Source organism: Mizuhopecten yessoensis, unplaced genomic scaffold, assembly GCF_002113885.1.
Source record: "Mizuhopecten yessoensis strain PY_sf001 unplaced genomic scaffold, ASM211388v2 scaffold716251, whole genome shotgun sequence".
Lineage (NCBI taxonomy): Eukaryota > Metazoa > Mollusca > Bivalvia > Pectinida > Pectinidae > Mizuhopecten > Mizuhopecten yessoensis.
The window spans coordinates 4,192-18,785 of record NW_018480023.1 but is presented as its reverse complement, the minus strand read 5'-3'; the positions used below and the strand labels follow the sequence as shown (position 1 = coordinate 18,785).

General features: G+C 35.5%; 1 protein-coding gene across 1 annotated transcript; it reads right to left on the bottom strand.

The window, feature by feature from the left end:
• Positions 1 to 2,655: 2,655 nt before the first annotated feature.
• LOC110442348 (N-lysine methyltransferase KMT5A-A-like) lies at positions 2,656 to 13,507 on the bottom strand. Its single transcript, XM_021485906.1, has 6 exons — positions 13,447 to 13,507; positions 11,137 to 11,195; positions 10,618 to 10,728; positions 5,967 to 6,147; positions 4,852 to 5,047; positions 2,656 to 2,724 (listed from the first exon to the last, which is right to left on the bottom strand). Exons 2-6 carry the CDS (start codon positions 11,171 to 11,173, stop codon positions 2,656 to 2,658), a joined length of 594 nt encoding a protein of 197 aa, XP_021341581.1. The 5' UTR covers positions 11,174 to 11,195; positions 13,447 to 13,507.
• Positions 13,508 to 14,594: the final 1,087 nt, after the last annotated feature.

Genomic DNA, 14,594 nt, shown 5'->3' with positions numbered 1-14,594 from the left:
ATGTAGGTGTTTTGACGGAAAGGAAGACAGCTTTTAGTTTCGGTATGAGTTTTATGTAGACCCATGGTCGCACTTCTACCTCCGTCTCAAGGTTTAAAAAAAACTACCACTCCAGAACAGTCTAACCCCCTAAATATGCTTACCAAGGAACGAGATACACAAATATACTGCATACAAAGCTAAGAAATATGTATAATTAATATTGTTGAAAGTCCTGACTGCTTGTGTGAAAACCGATGTGAAAATGCGTTTCACTATTGTTTTGACTGTCCTTTATATGTAAATGATCAATTTGGAAGTATTACTTTTTGGTAATGAGTCTTCCGTGTTATATGCTAAAACTATTCTTGATATACATGTAGTGCACACATATATACACATACCAGTAACGTTTTAAACAATGAATTAAATCAAAAGCGATTGAATTAATTTAAAAGGACCCCTCTCTTCACCCATCCCACCTCTATATCCGTCTGTGTCACTCCCTCTCCCTCTCTTACATACTCTCTCTCTCTCCACCCTTCACACTTCTCTATCCGTCTGTGTCACCCCCTCTCCCTCTCTTACATCTCTCTCTCTCTCTCTCTCTCTCTATGGAAAACCCAGTCAAATTTAGTGGTGATAACATCACTTGAATTTGGAAAATTAACGAGATAGTTCATTTGTAAACATGAACTTATCATGACTGAGACAAAGCTGACAGAGAGTACGTAAACACCTGTTTTAAGCATCAGATTTTGTTGTGGGTGTGGCAGATTTTATTTGATAACTCAAAGTCAATTCAGAAATACGAAAAAGGGGTGACATACAAAATCCCAAAACTCAAAGCCCCTGTGGTCATTAACAATAAATATGCAGAGCTAAGCTTACTGTAGTATATATACACACAATGTTCTGATTGATAACAGTGAGAGATTTCCCTTTTATAATTGTTAATTAATGTCTTTATGTATATTAATTTCAGTGAAAACCAACTGTTCATAAGGTGATACACTTGATACATATGCAGAAAAACAAACAGTAAAAAGATATTGTTTGGTATCGGTGTTTTATTAGTGTCTGATGAGAGTTAATTAGAGGAAGTGTTTTGTTAGTACGATTTGAAGGTACGTGACAATGGATTCCAGTGACATGTTGACGACACGATGTTTTGCAAGTATAATGGCACAAAGCCCAAGACATTATATAGCGCATGTCTTTAACCTGGTTTACACTCGCCAACTTTTATCACTAAACGCTATGCCATGAAAACCCATAGGCCCGAAATGAGCTATCCTGCCTCCTTTATTCCAACCATTCCCATCTTGCTCCATTCCCTACCCATCAGCCTGCATTCCATAACTTCTGACTTTGATATCTTGCTATATCATATTAATCACTCACTGCATGCATCCTGGTGTGAGAGAACCAGAAATTAAATGACTGTCACACCTCGTTTTATCATAGATAAAAAAAATAGTGTTTGCGGTTTAGATTGAAAGTCTACATTAATTGATCCTACTTTTATAAAAGAAACTTTCTAAAATAATTAGATGTCAAAATTTGTTATGTCCTCATTGAATTCTATTTTAAGTGATGAATAAACAAGAGTACCGTGGGCGGAACAATATACGCCCATCGAATGCTTTATTGTGTTTATAAATAACTTCAACCGTCACATTTGCATTCACTACAACAGTTTGAGGAATACCAGTAATCAGGAGTGACTAAAGTAGTTTCTAACTCATTAAACACAACTTGATATCATGATTATAAAGCCTACCCAGTTTCAAAGAAATGATTCGAAAAATGTAGGAGGAGATCTCAAGACAAAATTCAAATACCGAAATAACCAAAGGCCAATAACTTTTGCAAAAACAGTTGAATCAAAATGCCGTTCAGGGAAACACAAATAAATATCATGGTTAAAAAGTCTACCAAGTTCAAAGATTGGTCGAAAAAATGTAGGAGATCTCCCTACAAAAATTCAAATACTGAAATAAACAAAGGGCATTAACTATTGCAAAAATAGTCAAATCAAAATTCCTTTCTCTGACAGGGAAACACAACTACATATCATTTATAATGCATTATAGACATATGATTATAATGCATACAAAGTTTCAAAGAGATTGGTCGAAAAATGTAGGACAAAAGTTTATGCCGGACGGATGGATGGACGACGCCATACCATATACTCCTGTCAAATTTGACAAGCATATAAAAAATATGTTTTGTTATTTCTATTGATAGCAGGCTGTATCGGGTAAATATTCATGGATGATGCAAACAGTAAAAAGTAGTTCCACAGGGATTTTTTTTTACATAGAGGTATGCAAACATTTTTTGACTATTAATGAGACTTTAGCATGCAAGGTATGAAGTATGAAACCAAAGAAAAATGAATTATAAAAAGATATGTCAAAATTCTTGATTGGCGTATAAAAACAAGGGGCATTACTTTCAAAAACAGTTGAATCAAACTGCTGCTCAGGAAAACATGTTCATGTCCTAATTATTAACCCTGTCAAGTTTGATAGAGAAAGTAGATATCACATGTGGAATGTGTTGGAAACAAACTGCACTTTTAAAGCATGCATGAAAAACGTAATTATAGCAGTGCTTCATGTAAAAATGTTACAAAAGACAAAGGCAAAGGCATAATTGCTGAGTTATTCAGTGCATGAATAGCAATGCGTCAAAGCCCTTACCAGAAGTCTCCAAGTTGACATCGTTCCCACAAGACTGAAAAAAATAAAAAATAATGCACTAATTTACAATCAATCTTTAATTTCACAATTTCCACTTACATTTCATACAGCATTGACAATAAGATATATTTTTATATGCCTACCATATGTTTGAAAGAGATCAGTTGAAAACTCAGAGATCGGAATTGGACACCCCATGTTGTTTGGTCATTTTTACCGCCGAACATTGGCAGTTTCCCATAGGTCAAAAATGCCGTATTTTCCCAAATTTGAAGTGCTATTTTCCCAATTTGCCAAGCACAAATACTTGTTTTTCAGCTAGGTTTTTTGCCACTTTTTCTACACTGAAAGGGATAAATAAATCCACCGCAACATCATGGTGCAATAAACACAATTTATTAACATGAAAAAAACATTTTTTAAATTTGTTTTCCCATATATTTGTCCTTGAAATTGACGGTGGGCAAAGAAGTGTTCATGTGATATTTCAGACTTTTAGACAGATAAAAATATATAAAATTTGCAAGTGAAGTAAATACAAGAGGCCCAGGTGCCTTAATAGCTCACCTGGTATTTTATTTTTCAATTTAAAACCTGCTGAGTACCATTCAGGTTTATCAAAGGAGTAAAAGTAACAAAGTTGCATCTTCCATTTATAAATATTCAATTCCCTTTGTCCAAAGATTCTCTAAAACAAGTTTGGTTAGGTTAAAATCCCTTCAACGGTACAGAAGGAGAAGGATCTTTAATGTTTTCCTCTATTTCCCCTAATGGGCCCCACTAATCTGCCCCAAAGAAGGGGAATCCACACACCTCAGTTTAAACAAAATTGATTCTTTTCTCCCTAAGCATGCTTCAGACTGCATTTGGTTTAAATCCCTTCACTTGTATAGTAGGAGAAAAAAAATCCTCTATTTCCCCTATTGGGCCCCGCTCCTATGCCGCCAGAAGGCCCACACCCTCCGTTTATACAAACTTGAGTCTCCTTTGTCCAAAGATGCTCTAGGACAAATTTGGTCAAAATCCTTCAATTGGTTGAGGAGAAGATTTTTAAAGATTTACCTATTTTCCCCTATTTGGCCCCGTCCCTCTGCCCCCAGGGGGACCATACCCTCCGTTCATACAAAACTGAGAACCCTTTGGCCAATGATGCTCCAGACCAAATTTGGTCAAAATCCCTTCATCGGTACAAAAGGAGAAGGATATTTGATGTTTTCCTCTATTTCCCCTAATGGGCCCCACCCATCTGCCCTTAGAAGGAGGCCCACACACCTCAGTTTATACAAAATTGATTCTTTTGTCCCTAATCATGCTTCAGACTGCATTTGGTTAAAATCCCTTCACTTGTATAGCAGGAGAAAAAAAATCCTCTATTTCCCCTATTGGGCCCCGCCCCTCCGCCCCCAGAGGGGCCACACCCTCCGTTTATACAAACTTGAGTCTTCTTTGTCCAAAGATGCTCTAGGACAAATTTGGTCAAAATCCTTCAATTGGTTGAGAAGAAGAACATTTTTAAAGATTTACCTTTTTTCCCCTTATTTAGCCCCGCCCCTCTGCCCCGAGGGGGGGCTATACCGTCCGTTTATACAAAACTGAGAACCCTTTGGCCAATGATGCTCCTGACCAAGCTTCAGACTGCATTTGGTTTAAATCCCTTCACTTGTATAGTAGGAGAGAAAAAATCCTCTACTTCCCCTATTTGGCCCCGCCCCTCTGCCCCCAAAGAGGCCACACCCTCCGTTTATACAAACTTGAGTCTCCTTTGTCCAAAGATGCTCTAAGACAAATTTGGTCAAAGTCCTTCAATTTGTTGAGAAGAAGAAGATTTTTAAAGATTTACCTATTTTCCCCTTATTTGGCCCCGCCCCTCTGCCCCCAGGGGGGTTATACCCTCCGTTTATACAAACTGAGAACCCTTTGGCCAATGATGCTCCTGGCCAAATTTGGTCAAAATCCTCTGAGCCATTCAGGACAAGTAGCATTTTAAAGGAAAAAGTTGACGGACGCCGGACGCCGGACGCGGACGCTGCACCATGGGATAAGCTCACTTGGCCCTTCGGGCCAGGTGTGCTAAAAATTGATACAGTTTACTAACTGTTAACTTGATTGTTAATTCTTTTCGAGACATTAGGGACGATATTTAACAGCTCTTTATACTAACCTTTCTCCACCACAAATCGTCTTCCCCGTAATCATACAAGATTTCAGAACCACGGGTAATTTGTCTAGTGGCAAATAGAGCCAAATGCACTTTTCCATTTATGATTATCTTTCTAATTTTGCAATTGAAGTGCTTCATCAATATGCCATCATTGACCAAGCTGCCAGCTCTTCCGGTCGTGTTGGTTGCATCTATGCTGTATGTGAATAAATATAAAACACTATAAATAGCATTCAATTGTAGTACAAGTACCGACGTGATTTTTGTTCATTTAAAATTTCATTTTATTAATACATGTAGCACAACATTTACAATTACTTGGTCTGGATAAAAGAAGAAAAGGTCTGAGGTTATAAATCCTACTTCAATAACAATTGTATTATCAAAATCTATCTATCAATCAATGCAAAGATAAATAATATATCAGTTTTAAACAATTATGAAATAAGTTTTATGAACTAATTTCGAACACTCTAAGCAGACAGCTCTAGAGTCGTGATGTGGGAGGAAACTATAGAGAACCATGAGAAAACCTATGTGGTCGGAGACTCAGAGATAACCTTTACACCCTTTCAAGATCAATAGAGGAACCAAACCCATATTGTCTTGAAGGAATATATAGGTGTACTATCCACTTGGCCACCTAGGATGTTTTATACTTAATATCACTTAACGTTAACACTTTTATAATATTCAATATTGTGTAGAATACTTGTGTGTAATATCACATGCAGGGATGATTCATACTCACCATTTCATACTTAAGTGGAACAGGTTCATCTCAATATATATTATATATTACATTCTCCAAAGTGGTTTCAATGACTTTTGTTTGTTGATAAATCATAAAATCAACCAATCTTATTTCTGTACTATATGTGTATGTATGTGTAAATGATACCCTTTGCAATGTTTGTTGTCAATTTAACTTATTCAATGTCTAAACATCTTACAGAGATAATTTTCACAAAAGAAATCTATCTACCGCACTGCATATATATTACCAACACAAATTGTAATATGGCCCTTGGATATATGCAATTTCAACAAGCATATATGTTTACAGAATCCAATCTCATTTTATACCCCATTCTCATCTTAACAAATATACATACCAGAAATGTCTCCCATTGTGTTTATGATAGAAGGTATAGCATCTGGGATATTTTGCATTCTTCTGTCGCATGGCATATTTATTCTCTCTTGCCACTGCTTCTTCTTCATCAATAGTTTCCCCAACATACTCTAGTAGAAAATCCCCTTTCTTGAATTCTTTTGTAGCGAAAACGCCATATCCTGTAAAAGTTAAGGCAATATATTGTAAGTATCTTTGCTCAACATGATGAAGAGTTTTATCAATATAAATCAGTGTTTTTGTTTGGCCGTTTTTGCAATTTGGTAAGTATAAATACTGGTTTTTCAGTTACATTTTTGCTACGTGTACTTTTCTGCACTGAAGAGGACTTAAGAAATCCACTACAACATAATGGTGCAACAAACACAATTTATTAACAAGAAAAAGCGTTTTTAAACATTCTCCCCCCCCCCTCCCCAAGGTATTTTTGCCTGTGAAATGGAGGGTTGATGAAGAAGCATTCTATCGAAATTCAGGCAATATTTCAGACATTTATACAGATAAAAAATATGTAAATTTGCAAGTAAAGTATACAAAATGTATACATAAACAGTTCACTTACTGTTTAACTTGATTGTGTATTCTTTTTGAGACATTGGGACAGATTTTTACCAGTTTAAAACATGTTATAATGATTGTCAATGATGNTGCTATTTTACATTGTAAGCGCCAACCTAAGAACTTGAAACGAATGTTGACATGTTCTTACTTTGATAATTCTTGTGTAACACCAGAAGTATCCAAATGTAAGACAAAAGATGTGCTGCATGTCCTATGATTATCGAGAGCAATACTTTTATTTTCAAGAATGGTTTGAAATTTACTGAAAAGGTAAATATGAATTGTAAATCAAACAAGAGGCCCAATGGACCTGCATTACTCACCTGGTATTAATCTCACACTTGTAATCGTAAAAGTGGACTAAAAGTAACAGCTACAGGCAAAGTATCAGTGTTTGATTCATAAGAACCTATTAAAAGATTTAAACATATGACGCGTGTGACTTTGAATGTCGAACAAGGACATTAGGTTGAAATACAGAATCCTGGGCCTTTTGGTTATTGATAAGAATTTGTTTGAAGATTTTAAAACATTTGACCCCTGTCACCTTGAAAGTTTGTCAAGATCATTCATTTGAACAAACTTGGTAGTCCTTCATCCCAGCATGCTACAGGCCCAATATCAGAACCCTGGGCCTTTTGGTTATTGCGAAGTTGTTTGAAGATTTTAAGACATCTGACCCCAGAGACCTTGAAACTGGGTCAAGGTCATTCATTTGAAAAAACTTGGTAGCCCTTCATCCCATCATGCTACATGCCCAATACCAGTACAATGGGCCTTTTGGTTATTGAGAAGAAGTTGTTTGAATATTTTACGACATTTGACCCCTGTCACCTGGAAAGTTGGTTAAGGTCATTCATTTTAACAAACTTAGGTGGTCCTTCATCCCAGCATGATACAGGCCCAATATCAGTACCCTGGGCCTTTTGGTTATTGAGAAGAAGTTGTTTGAAGATTTTACGACATTTGACCCCTGTGACGTTAAAAGTTGGTCAAGGTCATTCATTTGAACAAACCTGATAGTCCTTCATCCCAGCATGCTACAGGCCCAATATCAGTTCCCTGGGCCTTTTGGTTATTGAGAAGAAGTTGTTTGAGGATTTCAAGACATCTGACCCCAGTGACTTTGAAAGTTGGTCAAGGTCATTCATTTGAACAACCTTGTAGCCCTTCATTCCAGCATGCTACTAACCCAATATCAGTACCCTATGCCTTTTGGTTATTGAGAAGAAGTCGTTTGAAGATTTTAAGACATCTGACCTCAGTGACCTTGAAAGTGGATCTCGGTCATTCATTTGAATAAACTTGGTAGCACTTCATCCCAGCATGCTACATGCCCAATATAAGTACTCTTGGCTTTTTGGTTATTGAGAAGAAGTTGTTTGAAGATGTTAATATATTTGACCCCTGTGACCTTGAAAGTGGGTCAATGTCATTTATTTGAACAAACTTGGTAGCCCTTGATTCCAGTATGCTTCTGGCTAAATATCATCATCCTATGCCTTTGGTTACTGAGAAGAAGTTGTTTAAAGTAAAAAGTTGATGCTGGACAGACGGATGGACTGACAGACGACGGACGCCGCACCATGGCATAAGCTGACTTGCCCTTCGGGCAGGTGAGCTAAAAATGTAATTTATGCAATATTTTGTTCTAAATGTGGTGCTTTTTACATCGGTCAAACCGGTAATGAACTCAGAACACTTATGACTACATAGACAACAAACTAGAACTGATTCTTTACGAAATCTTCATGTTAACAAACATATTCATGAATGTGCTTGAGATAATTTAATGTATTACCTTTGTATCAACTATTTTCATCAGACACTATTTTAAGAGAAATGAAAGAAGACCAACTAATCAAAATATTAAAACCAAGTCTCAACAGGCCACAGTAAAATTTTACGCTAAATTGTCCACCAAACTTGTGTACTTCGTGATGTCATGTTACTATTGTAGTGTGATGAATGTAATTGTGACGTCACGACGTTGTTCTTTTGAAAAAACTTGAAGAACCCTGTGAAGGGTGAAAGCAGCTAGTTTTTTAGTCGGTCGTTAATCTTATTTTTTCTATATATATATATTTATATATATTATGGGAAAAAACTATTTTCCTTTGCATTTTTGGTACAGATGGGGTTACGCTTTATTCCTTGTTATTCAATGTGCAATGACATTTTCTAAAGATTATAATAATTTGGTACATGGATATCTTTGAAAACTTTTGCTATGCAAAAGATATGAATATAACTTCCTTTCTACCTATAAATCCATATTTTCACAATTTTCCTAAATGCCGTGATATTTTCCCAATTGAAAAGCCACATGTGGCTGTAAAATGATGGCAACAAAAACACTGTAAATGTTTATAATGATAACATTGTCTATCTCCACATATACATTTTATATATATATTTTATATTTTGTGTAATCAATATTTTAAAATCTTGTTGTTTTTTTGACCCCTGGACAATAAGACAATATAAGGTTTGGCTAACTGTACAATGCCTGAGGTGATCACCTGTCCACTCCAGGTGAATTTTTCACACTTCGAATTTGCTTCACCCCAGTCAGTGGAAAACAATAGATCGACCATCGCTCAAAGGTCATCTAATTAAGTCTAAACAAATATGTTTGGTAGTTAATAACTCTCTAAAATGGAAATAATTAGGTCACCCACATTTTATAACACAAATTCTGGTAAGTTCACGGTTACCTTAATTGACAAATCATGTGAGAAAATCATGCCGATTTCAATGAAAATATTACTCCAGAAGGAAGACGTGTGTTTTTAATCATGTAAGCAATAGTTTCTCTATTGCATTAGAATTTTATTTTCCTGTGTCTCTGTTGAAAAATGTCAAAATCGGGCCATGCTGTTGTCGTAAACAACTGACGACGGCTGCTTTATTTACACTATACACCCTTTTCGTTGAATAGAACATTTAGTGTTTTTTTTGTTATTGTTTCTATAAAAGTTGATTTCACCGCACGACTAGCGAGGTACAGGTAAGACCGTGCGAGATAAACTCACTCGATGGGTATCGGTCAAATCTGTCATGCTCTATAGTTTACATACAAAGAGCGATGTAATTATAACTGTGTTACAAATATAAAGCTTGATTGGCACGCTATTGTAATAGGTGTTAAACTTTGTGCCTGTAACAACAAGACTTGTATCTTAATGTAAATACAGCATGGATTTGTAATTCAATTGATAGTTTATTTCATTTTTTCGTTTAATTCATATTTCGTGTGCTAAAAAATTTGTTCAGATCATATTTCGTGCTTTTAATAAAACCACGAAATAAAAGAAATTAAATCCCTCAACAAAATATTATGCTTTTACAGTAGTAAACTATTCAAAATTAACCATGCGACCTTGTCCTGTAGTCGGGCTACAATTCATATGATTCTGATCAATATTGCTTCACAGTATCATAATAAAATATTTACAAGTAAAATATTCAAAAACTGACTTTGACCTATGACCTGGTGACCTTGACCTGTAGTCTAGTGACTTCTCATTTGATTGCAGTCAATTTTGCTTTGTTATGTCTTAACGGAATATTTACAAGTTATCATTTGATCATAGAAAGTGTTTGGAAATTGTTTTTAACTTGGTTCAGGGGTTTCTGAGAAGAAGACCAAAATATGATTTATAAACTGTACTTAAACAGTTTTATAAATTACAACAATATCAAATGTTATAAAAAATACGAAATCTCTGATCGTTTTTTGAAGTAGATATCTACCATGAGTATTTATAGTATCTGAAATCATAATCTAAAACTGTAAACACAAACGTAACTGGTTGGCCAAATAGTTTGAAAGAAAAAACGAAGACAAAATACCTACAATTTGTGGAATTTTTGAAATAGAAATATCAGAAGCAACTCCTACCGTAGATTCAACAGTCTGGATGCGTCCGTGGATGCATGCTATCAAGAAAAGATCCATACCGACTTACAGTGGCGCGTACAGGATGCAAAATTTTGCGTCCCAAACATTGCTGTTCACTTTTCTTTTTTCCGTTTGATAATTGACACTGAAGATTTTTAGACCTTACCTTTGACAGCGTTGACATAAATAATCTTAAATTCCTCCTGGTCTTCTTGTCTTTCTATCCATATTTGGGCTGTCTTTTCTGGTGTTATCCTGGCATTTCTCTTTGGGATAACTGGATAACAGGCCGATTACGTGATAAATAAATATATATCCTTGTGAAAGGAAATAAATAGTAGACACCTAGGATAAGGCTGTTAATTACCATAGTGGTAAATATGTATTGTTTATACATTCATTTGTATGTAACTACAATGTAAATCTTGTATCAATGCATGTCAATAATTAAAAATGACACTCGTAAATTTATCACCGAGACCAATCTTAAAAGCTTATCATCATTGAAATACAGACAAACTTCGCTATCTTGAACTTTGATAGCTGGAAGACTAAAAATTCAGTTATGACAGTAAAATTTTGATACAAAATATACTTGGTTACCTCGAATACTCTGGATATCTCAAAGTTTTTTCATTACCCCGGGCTCAATGACGAGATAATGAGGGTCGACAGTAGTACTCACCCAAATGCTCCACTTTTCTTTTCTTTCTTGAGCTCATGATCTGCTGGTGCTCATTTCTCCTAAAAGATATTTTCCTTTGATCAAACTAGTGAAGTGATGAATGGATTGATTACATGCCATATTCAGAACACTCATTGAAACATCATGTCATCTTTTCAAAACATACAAACTTTTGATTTAAATTGAATCTATTTAGGCATTATACATTTGGTCTATTGTATAATTAACAACCATTACTAATATTAGGTAAGTTGTGATATTCCTACTTGGACTTCCTGTCAAAAAAATGGAAACTAAAAAATTAGCTTATGTCCTAATTTCATACCTGCTAATATTAATCAAATGCCTCCAACATGTGATAAACATGTTTTAAAGTGGGCACAAGAACTTGACATCAAACTGGTTTTGAAAACAAAATGCTTTGCAGGATTGTAATTCTTTCTCGTCAAAGAATATTATTGCATTGAAGATATACACATTCATGTCCATCACATCCATAGCAAAATCATTACAAAATGAAATTGCCTGACTGAATTCCATGTCACAAACAAACAAAGCTATTCCAACAGGAAGTTCCTCAATTGTAACGGCATTCATCGCTTGATAAGGATTCAATATTAAGATCAATGCCCCTGTGCAACATGAATGTAGCTTGAATTGGCATTCTCTAAATTAATACACTGACTAGGGCATATCTCTTAAAGGAGGAAATATAGTTCAGGAATAATTCATTCAGAACAAAGGTTACAGAACTTTTATTTTTATCTACAATGCAATAAAATTTGATTTATTTAAAAAAACAGTTGAGTTTTCATTAAAAAAATGTGAACTGGTATACCGATACGTATATGCATCGGCTAGGCGATTAGGCACAGGTATAAATCAATGCTACGTAAAATGTCTCCCCATAAAATCTGTTTCTCGAAAATATATATATACTTCTCACACATTTATTTTTTCTTCATGAGGAGTATACTGTACCAATAAAAATTAACTGACATTGTACTATTACTGTTAAATCTGCCAACACACAATTTTAATGCAGGATAAAGTTTAAATGTAGGCCTATAATTATAAGTTGTCGTATCCAAGTCACTATTCTAGCAGCTGAAATACATACCATTGTTGTTGATGAATATTCCATTCAGCTATTTATATTTGTTTACATGTCAGTCTGTGACGTTAACTATTTTCCTTACTAGTCATTTGGACTAGTGAACCCATAATTTTAATAGTCCAACTGTGAATTTGCTAGTCCAAATTACAGACTGGTCTTTTTTACAGCATGAAGTGTAAATTGTGATCTAAATTGGAAAATTATTAGAAATCAAAACAAAATGTCTCTCAATAATTAACAAAAGAAACGGAGCACGGAACTTGATCGCTAATCATCTCTAATACAGTATTATTGTTGTTTCCATTGAGCCTTTAAGCACTAGCCAGAACTGTATTTTTTTTTTTTTCGTGTTGGAACAATTTTTTCTGTCTGTTCACGGACAGGCTTAGCTGGTTTTGAACCTTTCCTCCAACTTAGCAAGATCGCCATGGTTGGTTTCGAGTGGTTATAAACCGGAAGTAATGTTCGTTAACTACTAAAATCTGGAACCCAGTCTCACGATCGCTCATCGAAACTTCGAAGCTTCGACGAATACCGTATTTTACGATAGGATTAGAACTTGTGACAAGCTTTATAGTGCAAAAAATATACCATTAATAATATTTCCATTATTTTGGAGGAAAATTGCCACTAGTCCAGTCGGACTAGTTAAATATTTTCAATACTAGTCCAGACTTAAATTTACTAGTCGTGGGCATCGGACTAGTGCCTAACCTCGCAGACTGACATGTGTTTTGCATTCAAATCCTCGCTCCCCATAAACTTCGAATATTTTTTACTCATTCTCCATAGCCCTACCACAAATTTCTCATAATGTAGCCAGTTTTCCGTTCGTTTATCATCATACTTTATGTTAGTGTTCATAGCCCAATTAAGTGCCTACTGTAGTTATTCTCGGAATTGGGGGGCCTAGATTCTATTCCTTTGTATTATCTTCCTCGATCTTCGCGTGAAAGATGAAATGGCGTCTATTCTTGCTGGTGAATTCAAACACCTCGTGTGCAATATTCTCCTCTCGCAAAGCACACTTTGCAATGCGAAAATCTAAACGGTCTTCAAATTTCACAAGAGTGCCATTATCATATTCCTTATATGCGAGATGTTCAACCAAGTGTTGAATTATTTCGATGCCTTTATCGTTGAACACAATTATCATCCCAACCACAAGCACCATAATGCACAAAAAGTCTCACCTTTCTGCAACAGTGTTATTCCGCTCGATGTCCTCCTTTCCCTCTCCCCAGGAAATATCGCGCGCAAGTTACTAACCAGTCGGAACCCCTCGTCATTTTCTACGAAAACACGATAATAACCTGAAATGTTCCGAAGAATTAGCCATCATTCTCAAACTCCTCATTCCTCAAATTTTGTAGCGGGAAATGTTCAGATGTCTCAGTCGAATGACCGGACGGTTGCCTTTTACAAGAGACATCGAACGATATTGTAGACCTAAGGCTAGTATTTACCAGGCCTAGGGTTACATATAATATACGTCATCCGTGCGTCCTATTCAGAAAATATATCCCTTTCAGTGGTAAATCATTTTCCACTAATTCATATTCATGAGATAATGAGCAACAACTCAAGAGTATTTTCCCTATACTTATCTATGTATGCATTCCAGTAATTATTCATATTGACAAAAATAGGTGAAATAACTTGTACTTTCAGAATTAATTTTACTTCTATCAACCATGACAACATTTTCAAACATTTTAAAGCCGATTAAACGAGAAAATAAATCCATAACCCATAACTACATACTTCAAGCGAAAGGGATCTCAAATTTTGAAGTTGGGATCGCTATTTGAATGAAAAAAAGTTCGATATAGGCGGATTCTCTTTTGACGCGCCTGCTTACCGAATTTGATTTCAAGAAAGCCTAAAACTCAAAACAACGATAACTGATAAGATTTTTTATCGCTTCAATATCATTGATTTTAATACGAAAATGCTTCGATCTACGTATAGTGCCAAAACGTCTCAGGACTTGGTGTGAAAAACTACGGGACTTAAGATAGAAATAATGGCTGGAATTCATACATAGATAAGTCTAATGTTCATTTTTTTTATTGTATTTAACAAAAGTGTATCCTTTTTTGAAAACCACACTAATTAAAGGGAAGAAAAAAGCACACCGCTCGTACATTTGTATGTCACACATTTTTTTTGTTGTCATAAATGAATTCACACACATTTCTCTGACACAAACCATTAATATCAAACAGAAAATATAATAGCATTGCTGTTAATCCGACACTGCAACGGGGGTGGGGATGGGGGCATGATGTTGATAGACCTATGGGATGTGTGTGAGTGAGTGTGTGTGTGTGGGGGGGGG